This window comes from Acomys russatus, chromosome 8, assembly GCF_903995435.1.
Source record: "Acomys russatus chromosome 8, mAcoRus1.1, whole genome shotgun sequence".
Taxonomy (NCBI): domain Eukaryota; kingdom Metazoa; phylum Chordata; class Mammalia; order Rodentia; family Muridae; genus Acomys; species Acomys russatus.
In genome coordinates, this window is record NC_067144.1 from 3,523,891 (window position 1) to 3,545,831 (window position 21,941).

The window sequence follows — 21,941 nt, forward strand, 5'->3', positions numbered from 1 at the left end:
CACACCAAAATGATGTGTAAGACTCTTCAGGACTGAAATGGGTTTGAACTTACCACATTCAAAGAAATTATAAACAGGGCGGACCTTGAGGACACGCTGCATATATTCGTGCAGGATGCAGACTTCAGACTTCCCATTGGGATTGATGACAAACTCTGTGACAAAAACAACTCTCTCAGGTAACACTCAGGAATCTGTCCCATCACATTATGGAGTCATTCACTATCACCATGAACATGGTAGCCTGTGCACTACAGGAATTCCACAGCTTTGGGGTAAGAGCAACTCTTAAACAGACTAAGCACATCAGAATGACAATAGCATGCTCTATCTGCTGACAGTACAAGCCAGGTTCACCTTTCTTTGTGGGTGCATCTTGTACAGATAAAGTGATGAGCTTCTGGTTAGCTGGCAGGATGGGCCTCTCTGACTCAGCCTGCTTCCGCTTCATCTCCCGGTTGAACTGACGCCGCTCAGCCCAAGTCCTGAATTTTTTCACAGTTACTTGCTCAAAGTCAAAACGCTTCTCCAGGTAATTACGAAACTCCTCCAGATCTGTCCAAGATATACCAGAGAACTACACATCAGACTTCAAAAGCCAAGAATCATGTTTTCCTCAGCCAGGACACATGATACCCATTTCCCTTCCCCATCCCTTTCAAAAGCAAGGGAAAAAAATTAGGTCTTTTCACAGTTACTTCAAATTACTGCAGCAAGTGCCTTATGGACAGAATTCTGGGCATGCCATTACTTCATCTGGACTAAGAAAAACAACACAAAAAATGATATGGGGTGATTAAAATAAATAAAACAAAGTAAACAACAACAAAATCCCCACTAGTCTTTAGGTCCTTAATGCAAAATGAGTATTAGGGCTGGAAGACACTATATATACACATTAAAAAATACCAAGTACCTGACTGCAAAGAGCAGGTGTCTACCACACTCTCTGACCATCTCACTTTTACCTCTGGCTCTCCAAACTTAGGAACAGACCCTATCCACGTGGCTCTCTACCCCCTGGGGGATTGTTCACTGATGCACCTCTTCACCACCCCCTCAGTAGCAGCTTCTTCTCTCAGGCTGTTCTTACACACAAGCCTAACCCTGAAAGCTGCATGACCTCTTTAGAAGAGACTCAGCAGGTGGATTGATAAAGCTCTGATACCACCAGGGATCTAAGGGACAGAACTATGCTAAACGCACAAGAAAGAGTGAGAAATACAAGCATATAACCAGACAAATGCAGTATAACAAGTATGTGAAAGTCAAAAAGCAGAACCATGTATCAAAAGAAAGAATGGGAGTTCCTTGGTGCTGACTTTATGCCTGCAGGCTCATTCTCATCTCACCAGATAAATTTAAACAATGTTACAGGAGCACACTGTACTGAAGAGCAAGACTTCAGAGGTGGTATAAAACCAGAAAGGCTAGGTAACATTGCCATATCATCTCTATTGAAGCTTTTGGGAGTCAGATGCTGCAAAGCTCTGGCACTGACAGAGCCTGCCTGGCGTGTGAGCTGTACAGGAAAAGGTCCCCTCTCAGATACAAATAAAAACTGGATGCACAGCATATGGTAGGAGTGAAAATCCAGGTAGCACTGGGAGGTGGTGGCGCACGCCTTTAATCCCAGCACTTGGGAGGCAGAGGCAGGCGGATCGCTGTGAGCTTGAGGCCAGCCTGGTCTACAAAGTAAGTCCAGGACAGCCAAGGCTAGACAGAGAACCCTGTCTCGAAAAAAAACGAGCGGGGGTGGGGGGGGGGTGGAGCGGCGCACTGAGAGACTGAGAATACTTACCAACTGATTCATCTTTGCACACCTCTACTTTGGCCTTCACTTGTCCCAGGGCTCCAGGGGCTGCCTCAGCCCCTAGTGGGTCCTTTTCATCTAAGGACCCTGAGTCTCCACCAATTGAGTCAGGCTCTTCCAGAGGGAAATCTAACTCTGCAGATCGACCCAGTGGCTTGACAGGTGACACCTCCCCACTGGGGGTGAGATCACAGCTTTGCTCCCGTTCCTCGTTGTCCTTCATTTTCTTATAATGCAGACAGGGGATACTGCTTAGAGGAGGATCGTGTTTCTGTGGATAGTGAAATTGAAACCAGGGTTATCAGGATAACTCTGAGTCTGTTTTACTGTACACATGCAGACAAGCACTGAAAACAGACATGCCTAAATACATGACAGACTATTCCCCTACCCGTATGCTTCCTGTTCCCAAAAAGTAGGGTCTGGACCAGGTGACCACTCGAGACTCTCTGTGCAGGTATACAGGGACTCCAGAGTTATGGAAAGTCATGATCCATCCATCAGGTAATGGCTCTGTAGGTGGACGGCCACGGCCTACACAGAACACAGAAACTTTCTGCAATCCCTTTACAAACAAAAGATAATTAGACAATGCCTCTTAAACAGTTTTTGTACTTTGTGGGTCTTGCTAAGTTTCTACCTGACTAATGAAACCAACTGCACCCCTAGGATAGAATGTGGAGTGAGGTAAGGACTTCTACATGAATAAACAATGCCCAAGAAGCCTCAAATAGTTCAAGAAAGTCCCAACTCTAGCTTCTGCCTCCACAGTTGGAGAACACAGACACTGGATTTCCCCTACCTGTTCAGTCATGGTAACAGGTGCTGGAGGAATGAGTAGGCTTTGCTAATACACTGCAAATATATCATCTACTGTTCCTCGTGACCGGGTGCACAGCAGTAAATAACACTACCTTATTACCAAATGCCAAATCCTGGATTGGATCCCACAGCACCATTTTAAAAAAACAAAGGGGGCTGGGGGTGGTGGTGGTGGCGGAGGCGGTGGCGGTACACGCCTTTAATCCTAGCACTTGGGAGGCAGAGGCAGGTGGATCTTTGTGAGTTCGAGGCCAGCCTGGTCTACAAAGTGAGTCCAGGACAGCCAAGGCTACAGAGAAACCCTGTCTCAAAAACAAACAAATAAAACAAAAAACAAAGGGGGCTGGAGAGATGGCTCAGCAGTTAGGAACACTCACTGTGTTTTGTTTTTGTTTTTTTTTGAGACAGGGTTCTCTACGTAGGCCTGGACTGGCTGTCCTGGAACTCGTTCTGTAAGACAGGCTGACTTCAAACTCAGAGATCCACCTGTTTTTGCCTCCTGAGTGCTGGAATTAAAGGTGTGCTGCACCACCACTACCACCACCACCACCACCACCACCACCCAGCATTCTACATTGCCTTTAAGATACTGCTTCCAACCTTTTCTTTGCCTTACTGGCAGTTTTAAGTACCAGACTTGTTTTAAACTTACCTCTCTTCAATGATAAAACTAATATGAGGAAAAAGAATCAAAGAATTAACTAAAAACAAATGTTCTTACAGGTATTAGGAACAATATGATTATCTAGAAATTAATGAAAATATAAATGAAACCTAGACATGATTTAATAAAAAGGCTACTGACTATCTGAGAAGGCTCAACATCAGCCACCACGATAGTATAGACCCAAAAGTACAGAAGTACACCTATGGGTACAACTTCCAGAAACTTGACCAAAGGGGAACCGCTTCACACAAACTCTGGTCTAATTCAGGGGAAGCAGCAAACAGAACGTGGGCCCGAGCACAATATAGACAAGTTTACCCTAGACTCCTATCTGTGACAGCAGGCCGACAAAGGCCACCAAGCTATCTGAAGACTTCCAAGTATCACGTTCCTGCTTCAACTCCTCATAGGTATGTAAATAAGCCAGGGACACTGCTGCCGTGTGGGACTCCTGAAACCGTGGAAAGACCATGAAGATAACCTTCCAGGAACACCAAGATGAAGAACATCTTACCTATCTATTGCAGGATATCTGATCACACTGTGCGGGCCCCCCCCCCCCCCCCCGCCATGATTTTGAAGGGTTGTTTGATAAAGCATGGGAAAGGAGGCATTATCTCTGAGAGGTCATCGGACTGAGGAGGGAAGCCAGCTGGGTGATTTCTCTGCCTCTCAGAACTAGTAGACTTTCACCCCAGCATCTGGCTCTCAAATTGTTATTGATCATTTTTGAGGGTTTTGTTTTTTTGGTTTTTTTTTTTTTTTTTTTGGGTTGTTTGAGACAGGGTTTCTCTGTGCAGCTCTGGCTGTTGTGGAACTCCTTCTGTAGACCAGGCTGGCACCAAACTCACAAAGATCCATCTGCCTCTGCCTTCCAAGTACTGAGATTAAAGGTATGCACCACCATCACCTGGCAATTGAGAATTTGTAAAAAAAAAAAAAAAGAAAGAAAGAAAGAAAGAAAGAAAGAAAGAAAGAAAGAAAAAACGGCACTCCAACTCATGGCACAACCATACATTCCAGCCGTGAACAAACTGAGAAACCATCAGATTTGGTAAGACACCTGGAAAGTCCTCCAGGAGAGAAGAAGAAAAATCTTTCCCACATTAGGGTTAGGAAACATAATGCTGGATATCAGGACCCTGTATGGTGCTACTTTAGATGGCTTGAAAATACAAGTAGAAAATGAAAAAATACATGACTTAACTGAGACATAATACCAATTTTAATTACTATCAGTCTGTTAACTCATATTTTATCCTTAAGAGCCATAGTAGTTCTTTGTGCCAATTATGAAAAGTAGATCAATTAAAAGCCTTAGAAAGATTTGTAAATGACAATAAGGAAAAGACTCAGACACAGACAGAGGAATTTAGACAAAGATCTATCATGCCACTGCATGATTAAGCTGAAGGAGGGCAGCCCAAGCTTGCTAGGAAAATCAACCTCAGTTTATTCAGTTACTGTACAAGAACTACCAGCAGATAACAGGTATCCCCCCCAAAGTTTTGAAGAAGTTAGATGGAATCCTATAGACATATTAGATTTGAGGAGATTTAAGGAATTGGACATATCATATGGTATGTATTCACCTTGTAAAGCAGATATTAAATTGATGAGAAAATCAGGAAAAATTATTCCCCAAGACTGGAAAGATTTGGTAACAGCAATATTGGAGGCTGGACCTCAGTTACAATGGTGAGCATGGTGAAAAGAGGAAGTTAAAACAATAGAACAACAAATTAGGCATTACTATTTCCCAAGATCAGTTGCTAGGTGAAGATCAATATGCTGATTTACAAATGCAGCTTGAACTTGATCATTCTTTGGCACTATGTCATTTAGCAGCTTTAAATGCCTGGGACAAGGTTAAAGAATCAGGAAAGAGGTCTGAGTCATTTATTAAAATTATACAAAGCCCAAAAGAAGCCTTCAATGATTTTTTGCAAAGATTGACTTCAGCTGTCAACAGAATAGTATCGAAGTCAGATATCAGACAAATACATATTAATCCAATCTTTGGCTTTTGAAAATGGTAACCAGAATGCAAAAGGTTGATTAGGCCTTAAAAAGGTAAGATCAGCACCAACAGGCAAATGGAATATGACTGATATTGGATTTCACATTTACGATGGTGCTCTGATATAGGTAATTTCTAAAAGTTTTAAGAAAAATCAAAATGTCCTATGTTTTAATTGTGATAAGCAAGTTCATTTGAAAAGGTACTATAGGCAAGGTATTCCTTGAAACAATGTTTTTTCTAAAAATAATCCAAAAAGAAGTACAAATCAGGATTAAACTTTTAATGATTTTCAAAAAAAACTGCCTGGAGATATTAACTGGCTACAGGCTACAACTGGATTAACTACTCAAGAGCTAAGTAATTCATTTCAAACCTTACAAGGTGATAAGAACTTAAATAGTTCAAGAAAATTATAAGCTGAGGCTCAGAGAGAATTGGCTCTGGTAGAAAAGAGATTACAGGATGCACACGTGAACTTCTTGGATCCAAAACTTAATTGTATTTTATTTTGCCTTCTACCAATTCTCCCACAAAAATTCTTATGCAGAGAGAATATCTTAAAATGGGTATTTTTAGCACACTAACAGAATTTTTAAAAAATCAAAGATCTCTTTAGAAAAGGTTTCTGAATTGATTGTGAAAAGAAAAAAGAGACTTCGTCAACTAGCAGAACAGACCCAGAAGAAACTGTAGTACCTTTTACCAATGCTGAAATTGCCTCATTACGGGCAGAATATGAACACTGGCAAAGAGCTTCCAGTAATTTCTTTTGGATAGAGTAACAACATATATCCCTAAAACAAGAGACTTTAGTTCATAAAAAGAACTAAATGGATTCTTCTTCATATAGTATCAGTTTCCGGAGCCACTACACTCCATACTGATGCAAATAAATCAAGGCAGGCTGTAAATCAGGAAAAATAAGTAACATGGTGCAAAGCCCTTATGATTCAGTTCAATTAACAAGAGCTGTATGCCATTCATATAGATACTGATTCTCAACATGAGAAAAGGGTCGTTTTACATATAGAAACTGCAGAACTTGTTATGGATGATTCAGAATTAACTTCATTATTTATTCAACTACAACAAGCAACTAGAAATAGGTATCAACCATTGTATATCGCTGGAGGTTGGTCTGGTCTGCCCAAATGATCAGACTCACATAACCCAAAATGTTTATAACCTTGCCTAAAACTTTGTTCCTGTTTGATTAATTAAAAGGCCAACACACCTGGGCAGGGCAAATGGGATAGGCATGGCTAAGATTCTTGGGCTTTTGGGAGAGAGACCAAAAGAGACGAGAGGAGAGACAAGAGGAGAAAGAAGGAGCCAACATGGATGGAAATTTGGCCCAGATGATGACAATTAAGCAAGTATTTGGGGCAGGGTATGGGATACCTGCCCCACTATGTGAGGTAGTTTAGGGGATTAATATCTGCCCTGCCCCAGGTTAACTAAGGCTATTTTAAAATATAACAAGTGTTTGTGTCTTCATTGATTGCTAGTGGGTTAGAAAATACTGTTGTAATAATAATTATAGGGCTAATAATAAAAATGAATAAGTCATACTGTTAAATTAACCACAACAGTCTGTAACACATCAGATCCCATAGAGGTCTACCAGGTCCTCTAGCACAAAGCAATGATGAAACTGATCAGCTGCTAATAGCAAATGTGCTAGAAGCCTCAGAATTTCATAGGAAACACCATGTTAACCAGCAAAGGTTTGAAGCAAAGATTTTTCTATCACTTGGCAACAAGCCAAGGAAATTATAAGGCACTGTCCTACTTTTTCTTTCTATAACCAAGCTCCATTACCTTTAGGAAGTAACCCAAAAGGTACCCAAAGTAATGAAATTTGGCAATTGGATGTGTTTCAATTTATAGAGCTGGAAAATTAAAATAGGTGCACCATATCATATGTACATATTCAAGATTTCAATAGGCCATTGCTTTAAGTTCTGATAAGGCTGATTCTATAATTACACATTTATTAGAAGTTATGGCTATTATAGGGATACCTGTACAAATTAAAACTGACAATGTGCCGAGAGTGGTGGCACACATCTTTAATCCCAGAACTTGGGGAGGCAGAGGCTGCCAGATCGCTATGAGTTAGTTCAAGGCCAGCCTGGTCTACAAAGTGAGTCCAGGACAGCCAAGGCTACACAGAGAAACCCTGTCTCAGGGAAAGGAAAGGGAAAAAAAAAAAAAAGACCTCGCCCCCCAGAGTTTTAACTTTAAAAATTTTAAATGCTAATGAGAAAGAAACAACAGCTGTGGAGAGACACTGGATAGTAGGGGAAAAAACAAACTGCTGAATTAAGTCAGGCATATATTTTAAAGATGTGCTGACCTCAGAATGAAAACAGGGATATGTGTTATGTTGGAGAAGAAAAGCTGTGGGCACTATCAAAATTGATAGATTAGATCAGAACAGGAGACCTCTTGAATAAGGAGAGATGACCTCTTGGTCATTCAATCCAAACTAACTTATAAAGACTAACAATTGTCTTTCATTTATTGAGGCATGAAAAAATAAAAATAATTATTTTCGAATGATAATTTACCAAAGGCACATTTGCCTTACTGGCATGAAATGAAAAACGGTTTTTCTTGAAACACGTGTCTTTCTTAATTACATGTTAGAATATTAGATTGTACATTGCCATCTGGCCCACATCATCTTGGACATCAGCTTTTGAGTTTTCTTTTTTTTTTTTTTTTGGTTTTTCGAGACAGGGTTTCTCTGTGTAGCCTTGGCCATCATGGACTCGCTTTGTAGACCAGGCTGGCCTCGAACTCACAGCGATCCGCCTGCCTCTGCCTCCCGAGTGCTGGGATTAAAGGCGTGCGCCACCACGCCCGGCTTGAGTTTTCTTCTTAAATAAAAAGTTTTTGTTTTTGGAATTAAAAACAGTTAAGAGGCAATATTTTACGTAAATTCAAAGGTTTACTATAGTCCAAACTTGTTTTCTAAATCTTTAATAAGAGTTGGAGAGATCTAGAGCTAAGATAAAATGTTTGAGCAGGATGGTGGTAGCCCATGCCTTTAATCCCAAAGACATGCATATCTCTGTAAACTAGTTGTTTTCTAAACTCTAGAGTTACAGCAAACAAAGTAGTGGTGGCGCACACCTTTGATCCCACCATCCAGGGCAAAAACTCAGATATAGCTAATTGTCATGTTTGCAACACTAGAGAAATCACATACCATATTTACATATTATTATAAAAACCCTCTACAGGCTTACTAGAAAGACAGTTGATTTCCAATGGAGACAGGAGCAAAGAGCAGCTTTTGCAACTGCAGGCAGGCTCATCTCCATGCATGCACCCCTGACCAATGCTGAACCAGGTGATACCTTAATTATGGATTTCATACTTACTGGTGGATTGGCAATGAGGGACTGTTCATAAAGTAAAAAGGAGTCCACAAAAAACTGCCTGTTAGCTTCTATTGCAAACACTTTTCATATACAGAAAATATTCTTTCTTTGAGAAACAAGGACATTTTACGAGGCATGGAGAACATTATATACTCAGTCATTGCCAACCACCTGATGGTTAAAGGCCGCCCCTAACAATGGATTAGAGCCATTCAAAAACAGTCCTTCCCGCCAGGCGGTGGTGGTGCACACCTTTAATGCTAGCACTCGGGAGGCAGAGGAAGGCAGACTGCTGTGAGTCCGAGGCCAGCCTGGTCTACAAGGTGAGTCCAGGACAGCCAAGGCTACACAGAGAAACTCTTGTTTCAAAAAACCAAAAAAAGCAAAAACAAAAAGTCCTTCCCAGGCTTAAGGTATTACAGTGAACTGGTACTTATCTGAATAACTTTGTGACCAGGATGTGGTAGTAAAGGGGTTCATGCCTTCCTGCAGTGAGGAAATAGCTCAGTTGCTTAAGCTGCTCACCCTACCCCAAGACAGGCACCTACTGAACTATGGAGACTTACAGAATGGTCACAACATTTAGCTAAAGCGTTGTTCCATCAAAACTAATGGAAAGCAACCGCCTACAGACCAGGAACTAGAATGGCTAATACTGTGGAAGGAAGCACAAAATCAGTGTAGCACTACCGTCTATAAGGCAAACAGCTAGGAAAGCAAAAGGAAAATCTCTCCAATGCGTGGTACGTGTGCATTGGTATAGCTTAATGGTCATCAAAATGGAAAACCACAACTGGCAGATAGATAAAGGGCAAAACTATCTGGTCATGGGAGGCATATATGATAAGGATGAAACCTAGCAAAAGTTAGCAAAGACATCAAATTTTATGCAGCTCATGCAGGCAAGGCAGACAAAATGTCTGAAAACAATAAAACTGTGAACAAATTAGTATCATGTTTAATTAGGACTAGAATACTGGGCTGGAGAGATGGTGCAGTGGTTAAGAGCACTAACTGCTCTTCCAGAGGTTCTGAGTTCAATTCCTGACAACCACGTGGTGGCTCACAACCATCTATGAGATCTGATGCCCTCTTCTGGCATGTAGGTGTACATTCAAACAGAGTACTCATATAGATAAAAAACAAACAAATAAATAAATCTTTTAAAAAATTAGACTAGAATACTAAAATTTGACAGGGAACAACTTCAGAATAAATCAGCAACTGATGGATTAAACATTCAAAAAACCTTGGGGCTGGAGAGATGGCTCAGTGGTTAAGAGCTACCTGCTCTTCCAGAGGTCCTGAGTTCAATTCCCAGCAACCACATGGTGGCTCACAACCATCTATAATGTGATCTGATGCCTTCTTTGGCAGAAAAAGCACTGATATACAATAAATAAAATAAATAAATATTTTTTAAAAATTCAAAAAAAACCAACATTAAAAAGTAAGGGGAAATGGGAAACCAAGACAACCTATGAGAATAACCATTTTAAGGAATCCATAGCCAGGTGGTGGTTCACACCTTTAATCCCAACATTTGAGAGGCAGAGACGGGTACTTAAGAATTACAGTGATGGGCCTGGAGAGATGGCTCAGAGGTTAAGAGCACTGTCTGTTCTTCCAGAGGTCCTGAGTTCAGTTCCCAGCAACCACATGATGGCTAACAACTGTCTATAGTGTGATCTGATGCCCTCTTCCGGCCTGCAGGTGTACATGCAGGCAGAGTACTGTATACATAATAAATAAATAAAACTTATTTTTGGAAAAAAAAAAAAAAAAAAAGAATTACAGTGATTTAAGTTTAAAAGCTACTTGCAAAAGGCAGGCTGAAATCAAAAGTTAATGTCCTTTGCAATCTAAAAATAAACACACTTAAACCTTAAATTTACATATAAAGAGAAAGGGGACCATAGGTATACTTATCCACACATACTAAGGTATATTTAGTTTCAAGGTTTCAAAAGAAATTTTTTAAAATTTCAACTGAAAAACAATACTTTTTCTGATGTCAAAAAAACAAAAAACAAAAAACCCAAAAACAAAACAAAAATTCTGCCCAAAAAAGGAAGATACCAGAATTAGGGTTGGGGCAGGGTTTTGCTCTTATCTTTCCAGGAGAATAAAAGCAGACAACCAACCAATCAGGAGAGCACTGAACAAGTGAAACATCTTAGGGAAAAGATGAATCATCAAGAAAAATATCCCAAGAAAAAGACTAAACAGGCCACCTCCCGCTGACTGGTCTGAAATCCCAGCTCAGAGCCCCAGACTAGTGCCAGCACCCATGCCACCATGGGCCCTTCCTGCCTGAAACCCACCCAATGTGGGCTAGGGGTGGGGCAGCCCAGGTGGGTGCTCCCTTCTTTCTTCCTGCCAGGCAGCAGGCCCAATCACATCAGATTCCCAAATGCTTTTCTCTGCGGCTCCCTGTAGACATAAGTGGCAAATGGTTATGTGGTCCCAGCTCAACTAAAAATTAAAGGTAGCTTTTGGGTTGCAGCGTGGCTTTCTCGGTCTCTAAACCCACATACAGTTGTTAAAGGAAAACCTAAAATCTCTGTCTGATATCAGAAGAGCTACATGTATGGGATAGAGGAAAACAAAAAATATTGTCACTAATCTCATAATCTTTTAGTCTTCATTTGACTTTCTAAAACTTTTCTTTTTTTTTTTTTTTTTTTTTGGTTTTTCGAGACAGGGTTTCTCTGTGTAGCCTTGGCCATCATGGACTCGCTTTGTAGACCAGGCTGGCCTCGAACTCACAGCGATCCGCCTGCCTCTGCCTCCCGAGTGCTGGGATTAAAGGCGTGCGCCACCACGCCCGGCTCTAAAACTTTTCTTAAGGTACATATATCACAAAATCTATCAGATTATGCATATATATAAACTTTTTGTCATGATACTAGGAGTCATACGGCTTCCTGTGTTTTCAGGTTTGAGTCTGAAGCAGGTAACTTAGGAACAAAGTTTATGTACCTTGGATGTACTTAATAGATTGTGATCCTCTAATTGGATATCTGTTGAATATGGCATTTAAAACGTTTTATAGCATTCCTAAGAGTAACTTTTGAGTCTCCAAGAAGATGATGAGGTCCTGCAACAATGAATCCACCTGGATTGCCCCATGCCTCTTCTCCCACCAGGTTCTGCACAAACAGTGGACACCTTTGGGTTGACTGCTGTATTCTACCTAAACAGGATTGCCACTAAGCTGACAAACACTTCCCAAAGATCAGCTTTGGACAACAAACTATTTGGGACATTCAAACTGCTGAGTTCAAAAGAGACTGGCATGAACACTTTATAGAACTTTGAACTTAAAAATACTTAATTCTAAGACTACCAAATACAACCCAGTTGGTCATTTTGGAAAGCTTGGCAGAAATAGCTTCATTATTGTAAATAGTTTTACTCTGTTAAAAACCTTTCCTTTTACTTAGACAAAAAGGGGGGAAATGTTGCAGGATATTTGGACACACTGTGGATCCCCTCCCCAAGATTGTGCTATTTATTGGGAAAAAAATCTGGTTTTAGTTGTGGTGTGGCTCAGCCTTAGCACACACCTTTAATCCAAGAGCCTTCTTCTTGAATACTGTAAATAAAGTCAACCATAGGTCAAGAGGCAGAACAAGCAACCTGCTGACAGGAAGTGAATTATTAAGAAAAAAAAGTATATATATAGTTAAGAGGACATTAGGAACCGGGTATGGTGGCACATACCCTTAATCCTAGCACTTGGGAGGCAAAGGCAGGTGGAATGCTGTGAGTTCAAGGCCAGCCTGGTCTACAAAGTGAGTCCAGGGCAGCCAAGATAACATAGAAAAAACCCCACCTCGGATGGAAAAAGAAAAGACATCAGGAAGACAGAGAGACACACAGGAAGTAGAAGGGAGAGGCAATCAGTTTGAGGGGTTGTTTGAGACAGCACGGGAGAGGGGCCATTCTTTCTGGGAAGTCAGCTATGAAGGAAGGTCAGCTGGATGCTTTCTCTGCTTCTCTGAGCTGGCAGGCATTCACACCAGCTCCCAAATCTTTATTGGTAAAATGGAATGACTGAGATTTAAAAAACAAAAACAAGGGTTGGAGAGATAGCTCAAAGGTTAAGAGTCTGCCCTTCAAAAGGTCCTGAGTTCAATTCCAATAACCACATGGTGGCTAACAACCATCTATGAGATCTAGTGCCCTCTTCTGGTGTGCAGGTGTACTTGCAAGCAGAACGCTACATACTAAATAAATAAATAAATTCTTAAAAACAAAAACAAAAACAAAAACCCATCCTTCCACAGAAGCTGTAGGCCAAGGCTCACCTGGTCTGAAATTACCTATCATGACCATCTCCACAGCTCAGCTACTAACATGTACAGCAATATCTAGCACTTAGCTTTACAGACCCTCCCTTCTCAGCAGCTCAAGGAGGGCAACCTCTCCACCCTTAGCATAGCCTAGGGTCTCTTATATACCTAAGTCCCATGTGTCTTTTAATGGCCACCTACTGCCAACTGATCCTAGTATCCTTACCATAATATTAGGCGCCACTAAGTCAAATCCACACAGAAGCTTGTGTGACTTGTCCTACACTTTCCCTGCACTGGGATCAGAGCCTGATAATACAACCATGGGTGTTCATCAGCTGCAGGTATTAAGTGCCACTTTGCACATCTCCCAAACACTTCTACTTCTATTCACACAGAGCTTCCATCCTGCTCCACACTGCAGCCCAGAATCTAACTAACGTCAGCCTGCTTCTGGTACTTTCCTGATTCACTTGCAACAGAACCAAAACTTGGATGGTAACTATCACCTGCCAAAGCACCAAAAACCTACCTCTGGCCTTGGCCTCCATGTGTGTAGGATACTGATCCTGGCACACACCCATGTGCCCCATTCAGGGATCCTCTATAGCCTCTCTGTGGCTTCCACGGAAATTTGTCAAGATCTAAAGCTGGGTTGTGTATGTGAGTACTTGTGCACAATTTGTTTTCTCTTCACTTCACATGACTATTATATACTCCAATCTGTGTTTCTACCCAGACCCATGCCTGGCACCTGAGAACTCCCAAAATGTTCTTGAGAAGAAAACTCTTCCGAGGCTCTGAAGCATACCAGATTTGTTAAGAGACTCACTTACTTTTGAGCACTGTTTTAATCTTGGTCATCATTGGCTGCACACTTGTCTCTCCATCAGATGGATGATCACTGTCTCCACCATACTTTTCCTCTATTCGCCTCTTCTTGGGAGCACAGAGACCTTCTTCTAGTAAAGCATCCACATCATTGTCAAAGTCATCCTGCAAAATAAGGTGTTCAGATCCTACAGCCCTCCATGTTTTTGTAGCAAGAACAAGTTTCACATGTGTGAGGAAATACAGAGACCCTCAATGGGGATTGGGTATGCCCTGATGGCATTTGATCATCTGAAAAACAAACAGGATAAAATGACAAGTGAAACCAACACGCCCACTCCAGGAGCACACCCAGCCAAAGAGGCTTTTCAGCAGCACCTACTGACTCAGGTTGGAAAGAGATAAGGCTCCGAGTTAGCCAAACTTCCCACTAAGAAACTCTAGAAATATTAACTCCTTACATCTTTCTCTTCTCCACATTAATGTTTTTGACCTCATATAGGCTTTAGCTTTGACTTCCCCACTTTCAAAAGATAAAGCCACTTCCAAACCTCTCTTTGGGTTTTGCTCAGTGCCCTCCAGAGAACAAGTCACCAACATACCTCATAGGAGAAATTCAAGGCCTCTTCATCCACTCTGTCTCTTTGAACGATTGCTTTAGCCGTGAACCCGCCTGTTCCTTCTTCATCTAGCTCCAAATTGTCAGTAAAATCTTCTAACTCATCGAGCACTGCATACTCCACTCTCTTTTCCTGATCCAGCTCATTTTCCTCATCCTTCTTATCTGCACTCTCACCCCCTAGACCTACCCCATTACCAACACTCCCGCCAAAGGGACAAGCATGCAAGTCCCCGCTGACAGGACTAAGGAGGTGGTTACATTCGGCCCGAGTGCTGCGTTCTACTCCTGTGTACAGGACCTTCCTGTCCTTACTCCTGCAGCTCTCAGTAAAGCTCACACTAATCTTTACATCCTTAAGCAACTTAAGGTCAGGGGAGAACTTCCGGACCGCAGGTGCGTGCCGGGCAGTGCGCGGGCTGTGGCCACTACAGTTCGGGTCTATGAGGAGGTGGCCCTTAGAGAAGGATCCTTTGGAGAGAAGAGAAGCTCCGTAGAAGTTGAATGGGTCCTCGGCAGGAGGTTCGGACTGTCCATCACCACCAGAGCCAACGTCCATTACCTCTGCATCACTGGACGTTTGCAGGGGAGGTGGTGGAGACTGTTCATGGGGCAGCACTTGGAAGGGACAAGCTCGGTTCTCCATCATCGCTTCTCCTGCGGGCTCACGCGGGAGAGGAGAGGGACTCTCATATGTCTCCATATTATGAGCAGTTAAGACTACTTTAAAACACCAGAGTTTTAAACCACCTTACATAAATCTATACTGCTAACATGCACAAGTCCGTCGAGACCCGGTGCCGTCCTGCCCGCGTTGCACACACTGGAGACTTAGTCAAGCTGGCCACATTGCTCTTTTCATTAATGTAGACAGCTTTTAGAACCACTGCCTCAATTATTGGAAATCACAATGCACTCAGCTTAAAAGATTGACGTCTAAGTGAGTCTATCTTCATGCCAAAGTGACACCTTTCTTCTTCCACCTGCAAAGAAATTTAAAAATATTGTCACAAAATGACAGAAGCCTTTTACTTCTCTGGTAACAAGTTAAAAATCAAATTCTATCAATGGTATAGTAAAGAGCTAAGATAACACTGCCTTTAAGCAAGCTTTTCAGACATCAGAAAAAAACTAACCTTACTAGTTTTTTTCAGAATCTAAACTTTAAGTCCTAAATTATGTATTTTACCAACTATTCATTCTAATCCCTATTTCAGAGGCACAAAAATAGTCTTAGAACTCAAAAAGGATTAAGACTAAAATAAAAAGCTAAACTTTCCCACAGCATTCCCATAACTCAGCCTAGTAGATGAGCAAGCATGCAGCAGGAGATCACCAGTTCAGGAACACTTGTAGAGTGCATGGCCTCCTCCTGGCCATCAATCTACTCACCTGTAAAGGCTGGGTCAGTCAGAGGGCAAGCGAGACCCTCAGTTCAACTCTGTGGCAATAGGGACCTCAGAGATATAGTCAGGCACTCTGCTACCCAGCGACCCCCTCTCCTGGGCCCACAACGTGGCACGTGGACAGGACAGTGATGCAGCGTGCTGAGGTCACCAGGAGTGGCAGCATAAATCCATTCCCAGTAGAGGGAGGGTGTCTGTTGGGAAGGGAGCCTGCTAGTATTGGGGATGGGGGGGGCGGTAAGTGGGACAACATAGGAGAAAACTAGAGCCAAGGGAAAAAGGGTCCTAGGTGCCACCCGGAGCCTAGCTCCAGGCTGAGGATAGGGAGCTACCAAGAGGGAAGTGACTCTCCTTATAAGAGTCATGGCTATACCAGGTATATAGGTGATTGCACCAGGTGTTGGGACAGTTCTCCAAAACAAAGATGTAGAAGCAGCTCTGGAGACAACAAGAAATTGTCTATGCTTGCAGACCCTATGGGGGTGGAAAGCAGAAAACAAGGAGGTGAAGAAAAAAAGTTTCTCTGCAGATACACTCTAATACCTAGGCGGAAGTCTAGAGAAGAATAGAGGGATGCTGCAGGCAGTCCTGTCTCACAAGTACTCAGGCAACACAACTCTGGAGCCCTGAAGAGGTCTGGTGGAGGAGATCACATGAACTGGGAGGAAAGCACCAAAACCATAAGAGGGAAATAGCAGAGAGGGAAGGATACAATCCTAGGAAGCTCTGCCACAGAGGATGCTTGCAAAGAGGGATGACACAACACAGAAGGCAGATCAGCAAAAGGCTTGCCACAAAACCAAAGACCCACAGGAAGGCTACTGGTAGACACACACACACACACTTTCTCTCTCATGCACACTCCTGCATCATGCACAGAAACATGCACATGCCATGCACACTGGTACAGGTGCAGACATACACACAGGACCATGCCCATGGGTGACAGTCTGGCTGCATCTACAAGAACTCGTATTCTTAAGACCCCAGAGAGGACGAGACACATAAAACATCAACTATATAAGCAGCTTACAGTGAAAGGAATGAGTGGGGTGGCTATGCCTTGTTGAAGGTACAACATAAAAGCCAGAGGCTTATTTAGGTCAAACCATTTAAATACTCACAGTGTACTGAGAAGTGCTACCACAAACAAGAGAGCATGACCCCATAGTGTGCCTGGACATAGCTGAAAGGTCAAACTATACTATCATTTTATTTCCTATAACCTAAAAGATAGCCTAGCAGGTTCTGTTGCTGTGTTTTGTTTTGTTTCTTTCCAGTTTTTCCAGACAGAGTTTCTCTGTGTAGCCTTAGCTGTCCCGGGACTCACTTTGTAGAATAGGCTGGCCTCGAACTCACAGAGATACACCTGCCTCTGGCCTAACAAGTTTTTAATTCAACGGGAATTTAACAAAACACCTCTGTAAAGGTGTTCCCATCAAAGGTGCTTAGGAATGACTGAGAAGTGCAGCAATCACTAAGGAGCCAGGAGAGACCAAAGGGACAAAGCCAGTTTCCTGGCAACCAAGGACCACAGCAGAGGACAGACAGGTCAGCATGTTTAGTTCTAACAACCTCAAATAAGAATAGGACAGGGCCTGTTAGGTGTGCAGAGACCACAGGAAGTCAAATCTGTGATTTCTGAGATAAAATATACTAATAGAAGAATACCCAAGTATTGGTCGAAGACCAAGTATTAGACGGGGAACCCATACTGCACGTTAAGAGCAGTGGGCCAGTGTAGAACCACAAAAAGACAATAAATGAAGATATTAATAAGTGTTAAACAGGGTAGGCTTTATTTAAAGAGATACACACCATAGGTGGGACCTGTGGCCCCGGAAAAGTAAAGTTCACATCTTGCAGGCACAAGATAATTGTCTAGCTCCTGGGCTCAGCAGCAGGCAGGCCTAGGTAAGTTTCTTACTTTCCCTCTGAAAGCTTACTCAATTTATTAATCAACTATTTGCTGAATGCCTTCCATCAGGCACACACATTTATATGTGTTAGTACAGGTACAAGGCAGACAAAACACTTGCCCCACAGAGCTTTCATATTAGTGGGGGAGATGGATAATAACAGAGAAGTATCTATGATGCTAATGCTGACAAACACTGCAGCTAAAACAAAGCAAGAAAAAAAAAAAAAAAAAAAAAAGCTGAGAAACAGGAAACAGCTTCCAAAAGATCATACAAGGTTCTGAAGCCAGTGCCCACCTAAAGATGACACAGGTGGAGCTAAGTGGGTTGCAAGGGTAAAAGGAGGGTCAAGAGTAAAAGCAAAGACCCATCCGGGAATGGTGGCCCACACCTTTAATCCCAGCACTCAGGAGGCAGAGGCAGGTGGATCTGAGTTCGAGGTCAGCCTGGTCTACAGAGAGAGTCCAGGACAGCCAGGGCTCTGTGTAGTAGAGAAACCTTGTCTCAAAAAACAACAAAAAAGCAAAGACCCTACATCAGAGACATGAACGGTGTGGCCAAGCTGAGGGAAAGCAGCAGCAGGCCAGGTCAGTGAATCCTGGGGCTTCTCCCCCCCCCCCCACCTTTTTTATCTTTAGCAACAGGATACTGCACAGAAGGGGTCAAAACAGTGGTATCATCAACCCATAGATAGGAATGGCAGCCAACCCTCACACAGGACCCACTCTAAGGATTTTATGCAACTCACTCAGGACAGTGACAGAAAGGTTAAAAAATTTGCTCAAGGTCACAAAGCCATGAAATGGTACAGCTGCTCTGCCACCCAAACAACAGGACCGAGTCTGTATTACCTCAGTTTTATAACATCTTGCAATTTAACGAGTCACTCTGTGTTCAGAAAAACTACTAAGAGGGTGAAAGTGGGGATCAAATTAGAGGGAAGAAGAATTTAAAAGCTCACCAGGTAGTTTGTACCAGGACTTTAAGCTGCAGTTTCTGAGACATGGTCTGCTGTTGGAAACAGGTAGCAAGGTTTCCTGAGAGATGTATGAAGGCCTAAGGGAGGCACCAAGGTAACTTCAGACAGGCATTAAGGATTGTTCTGGCAAGGGCTGTGACTGGAGCTTCGCTTAGATCAAACTATTTGGTATCAAAGTAATCTATGCCAAGTGAAAAGAACAACTAGAAGCAGGAGGTTGGAGATCAGAAGGGAGGGCAGGGTTGGAGATGGAATCACGAAGATGTCAAGGCACGTTGATGTGAAGACTAGCTGTGGTCACATGGGAGGGGGATGATGACAACAAAAGGCCAAAACTGGGCATACCAGTCAAAATCATGTTCCTCACAAGATAAAACTGAGACACCACAGTGAAGCGCCTGCTCCACAGCATGCCTGGCCATGCCGAGCTCAAAGAACAGGCCTTCAGCTTCACTATTCTTCAGCTTTTGACCCTGTGGATGCAGATCTTGCTTTGCCAATTGGACTGTGAGCAAGCCAGACCCGTAGCTAGCTACCCTGGACCCTAGCACAGCGCTTTACCCAACAATTTCTACTTGCTGGACAGGCATGGAGATCTAACTGTGGGGGACAGTGCGACAGCGTCCTGCTCAACCCAAAGGCAGTATGACCATATCAATTCCTTTGTCACCGTGAAAATCCTCCTCTTCTGAACTTACAGGCCACACTCACTTGACCGGTCACTCACTCCCTTTGGTTAGCGATGGCTTGCAGTGAGGACTGAGCCACTTTCAGCACTGGGAGTCCAGTTTGAGCCAGAAGATAGTGGCCACCTCCCAGCGATTGGCTTACAAGAGTCTACAACCCCAGATAGGACATGTCTGTATCCCGCAACGAGGTACATGCACACATGCAAGATGGCAAATCAAACTCCTACCCAAAGCAACCCAAGTCCCCTGGATGCTACTACTTGACAGGTATCACTGTCAACAGGTTGCCGCCTCCCGTTTATATCTACCACGTTCATTGTTGCTGTAAAACCACATCCTGATAAGCTACACGACACTTCATGACGGGTAATTAGGGGGCGACTTGGGCGGCTACTCGGCTCTTCCAAACACCCGAAACAGGCACAGTTCAGGGCGAGAGCTGTCCCTGCCCACATCTCTCCCGCCAGAAGGCGAGGCGATGGCTTCGGGCCCACAGGCCAAGGGGCTTCGTTACCAGACCGACAGCACCCTAAGTCCACGATGCCTGGGCTCCGGGGCCCGGCCGCCACCGCACAAAGGCCGCCGCGACTCCGCGTGGCCCAGCCCGCCTCGCGCGCCGTGCCCCGCCCCGAGCCCCGGCCTGAGGCCTCGCCCGGGAAGGGAGGGGGGGGTTGGTGGGTGAGGAAGGGAAGGGCGCAGCCTCTCCAGGCCGCAGCGCCCGCCGCCCGCGGGGCGCCCCTCGCGCCCCGCACCTACCTGTGGCGCCCGCGACCTGCCCGAGCCGCCCGCAGCCCGACCACAGCCGGCCGACCCTCACCGCCCCGGCGCCGCCGCAACCCGCGAAGGCCCTCGCAAAAGCTCTCGGCTCTGGAGACTCGCTGCCGCGCGGGCGAGCGGAGGGCGGGCCTTGACGGTGAGCAACCAATCCCGGCGCACGGCCGCGCGCATTGGGGGGGAAGCCCGGAGCGGGCTGAGGAAGCCGCCAATCGGCGGAGCGAGGCGCGCGCGGCCCAATGGCGAGGCGCTATGGCGGCCGCGGGGGCGGGACTAAGGGCAAGCCCTGCAGAGCTAACGGCCGTCGCCGCCGGGAGGGGCTGGGCGCGCCGAGGGCTGGAGCCGCTTGGTGAGCTGGGAGAGTGGCGCGCAGGGGCTGCCGGGAGCCCGGGAGCGCGGGAGTGCGAGGAACGCTGGGAGCAGTTCTCTGAGCCGTCCTCTATTGAGCTCAGTAGTCACTTTTACTTTTGGCGGATGGCAAGGGAGCTCCGACTCTGGGTCGTCCCAAGGACTAAACTGGAGGACCACCCAGCCCAGAACAAGATGCGCAATGCTGAGGACAGGAGTTTTACGGGGAAGGACAAAGGTCTGATTACTAAAAATCTTTCGTAGTGTTTACAGCATCCTCCGTGCTGGAAGGGAAACAGAGGACTGTTTGGGGATTCTGTTAAAAGTGGTCCGAATCCTTTTGGTTTGGCATGGACCTTAGACCAGCCTTGCAGAGCTGTGTCGGTGCCAAAGACCGTTAAGCTGTTCATTCATTCATCAAGTCTGTTCCAATACCCAAGGTAGCAGTATGTAAGACTTAGGAACCCTGCAAATCCCTACCGTAAAGCCATTTCTCCATTGCTATGGGCCAGAGACGAAGGTGGGGCTAAGTTACATTAATACCATCCAGAACTTCGAAAATAAGATAAACGGAAAAAAAGACCTTTAGGTTCTCATTCCGGTCAATAAATGTAAGAGAAGTGATAGAAGACGATCTTTTGTTGATCAAATACTAAAGTTATTGGTGCTGGACATGAAAAATCAAAGGTGCTTAAAAAAAAAAAAAAAACGGCTAAAAAGTAACAAGATGGAACCCAAGATCTCAAGTTAGGCTAAAAGCACTGAGCTATATCCCTACTGTTTTAGAAGACTGTACAGTAGGAAAATTTCTCCCCAAAGTCTTTTGGGGTCTTTTGTGTGTTTTTTTTTCTTTTTTTCTGTTTTTATTTTTTGGGGGGGGGGGTTGGTTTTTTGAGATAGAGTTTCTGTGTATCCTTGGCTGCCCTGGACTCACTTTGTAGACCAGGCTGGCCTCAAACTCACAGTGATCTGCCTGCCTCTGCCTCCCGAGAGTTGGGATTAAAGGCATGTGCCACCACACCCGGCCCCAAAATTCTTAATAATTGCAAATGGCGAACACCTTTACCATGGAAAAACTCTAAAAGACTCCACTTTAAGAAAGGCCACCAGGGGTTGGAGAGATGGCTCTGGTTAGGAGTGCCACCTGCACTTCCAAAGGTCCTGAGTTCAATTCGCAGCAACCACATGGTGGCTCACAACTACTTAATGTAATCTCATGCCCTCTTCTGGTGTGCAGGTGTACATGCAGACAGAACACTGTATATCTAATAAATAAATAAATAAATAAATCTTTAAAAGAAAGAAAAAAGCCACCAGACCAAAAATAAATAAATAAATGAACAAAAAACAAAGCGAGGCAT

The 21,941-nt window shown here is 44.0% G+C and overlaps 1 protein-coding gene across 1 annotated transcript in view; it reads right to left on the minus strand.

Moving 5' to 3' along the window:
- Dgcr8 (DGCR8 microprocessor complex subunit) overlaps positions 1-20,336 on the minus strand; it is a 41,015-nt gene extending 20,679 nt beyond the window's left edge. The window contains exons 1-7 of the mRNA XM_051150664.1: positions 20,215-20,336; positions 14,449-15,448; positions 13,852-14,011; positions 2,205-2,347; positions 1,802-2,084; positions 358-555; positions 54-155 (exon numbers count right to left, since the gene is read on the minus strand). Of these exons, the coding sequence (XP_051006621.1) occupies positions 54-155; positions 358-555; positions 1,802-2,084; positions 2,205-2,347; positions 13,852-14,011; positions 14,449-15,168 (1,606 nt within the window). The 5' untranslated portion in view covers positions 15,169-15,448; positions 20,215-20,336. The remainder of the gene's footprint in view (positions 1-53; positions 156-357; positions 556-1,801; positions 2,085-2,204; positions 2,348-13,851; positions 14,012-14,448; positions 15,449-20,214) is intronic.
- Positions 20,337-21,941: the final 1,605 nt, after the last annotated feature.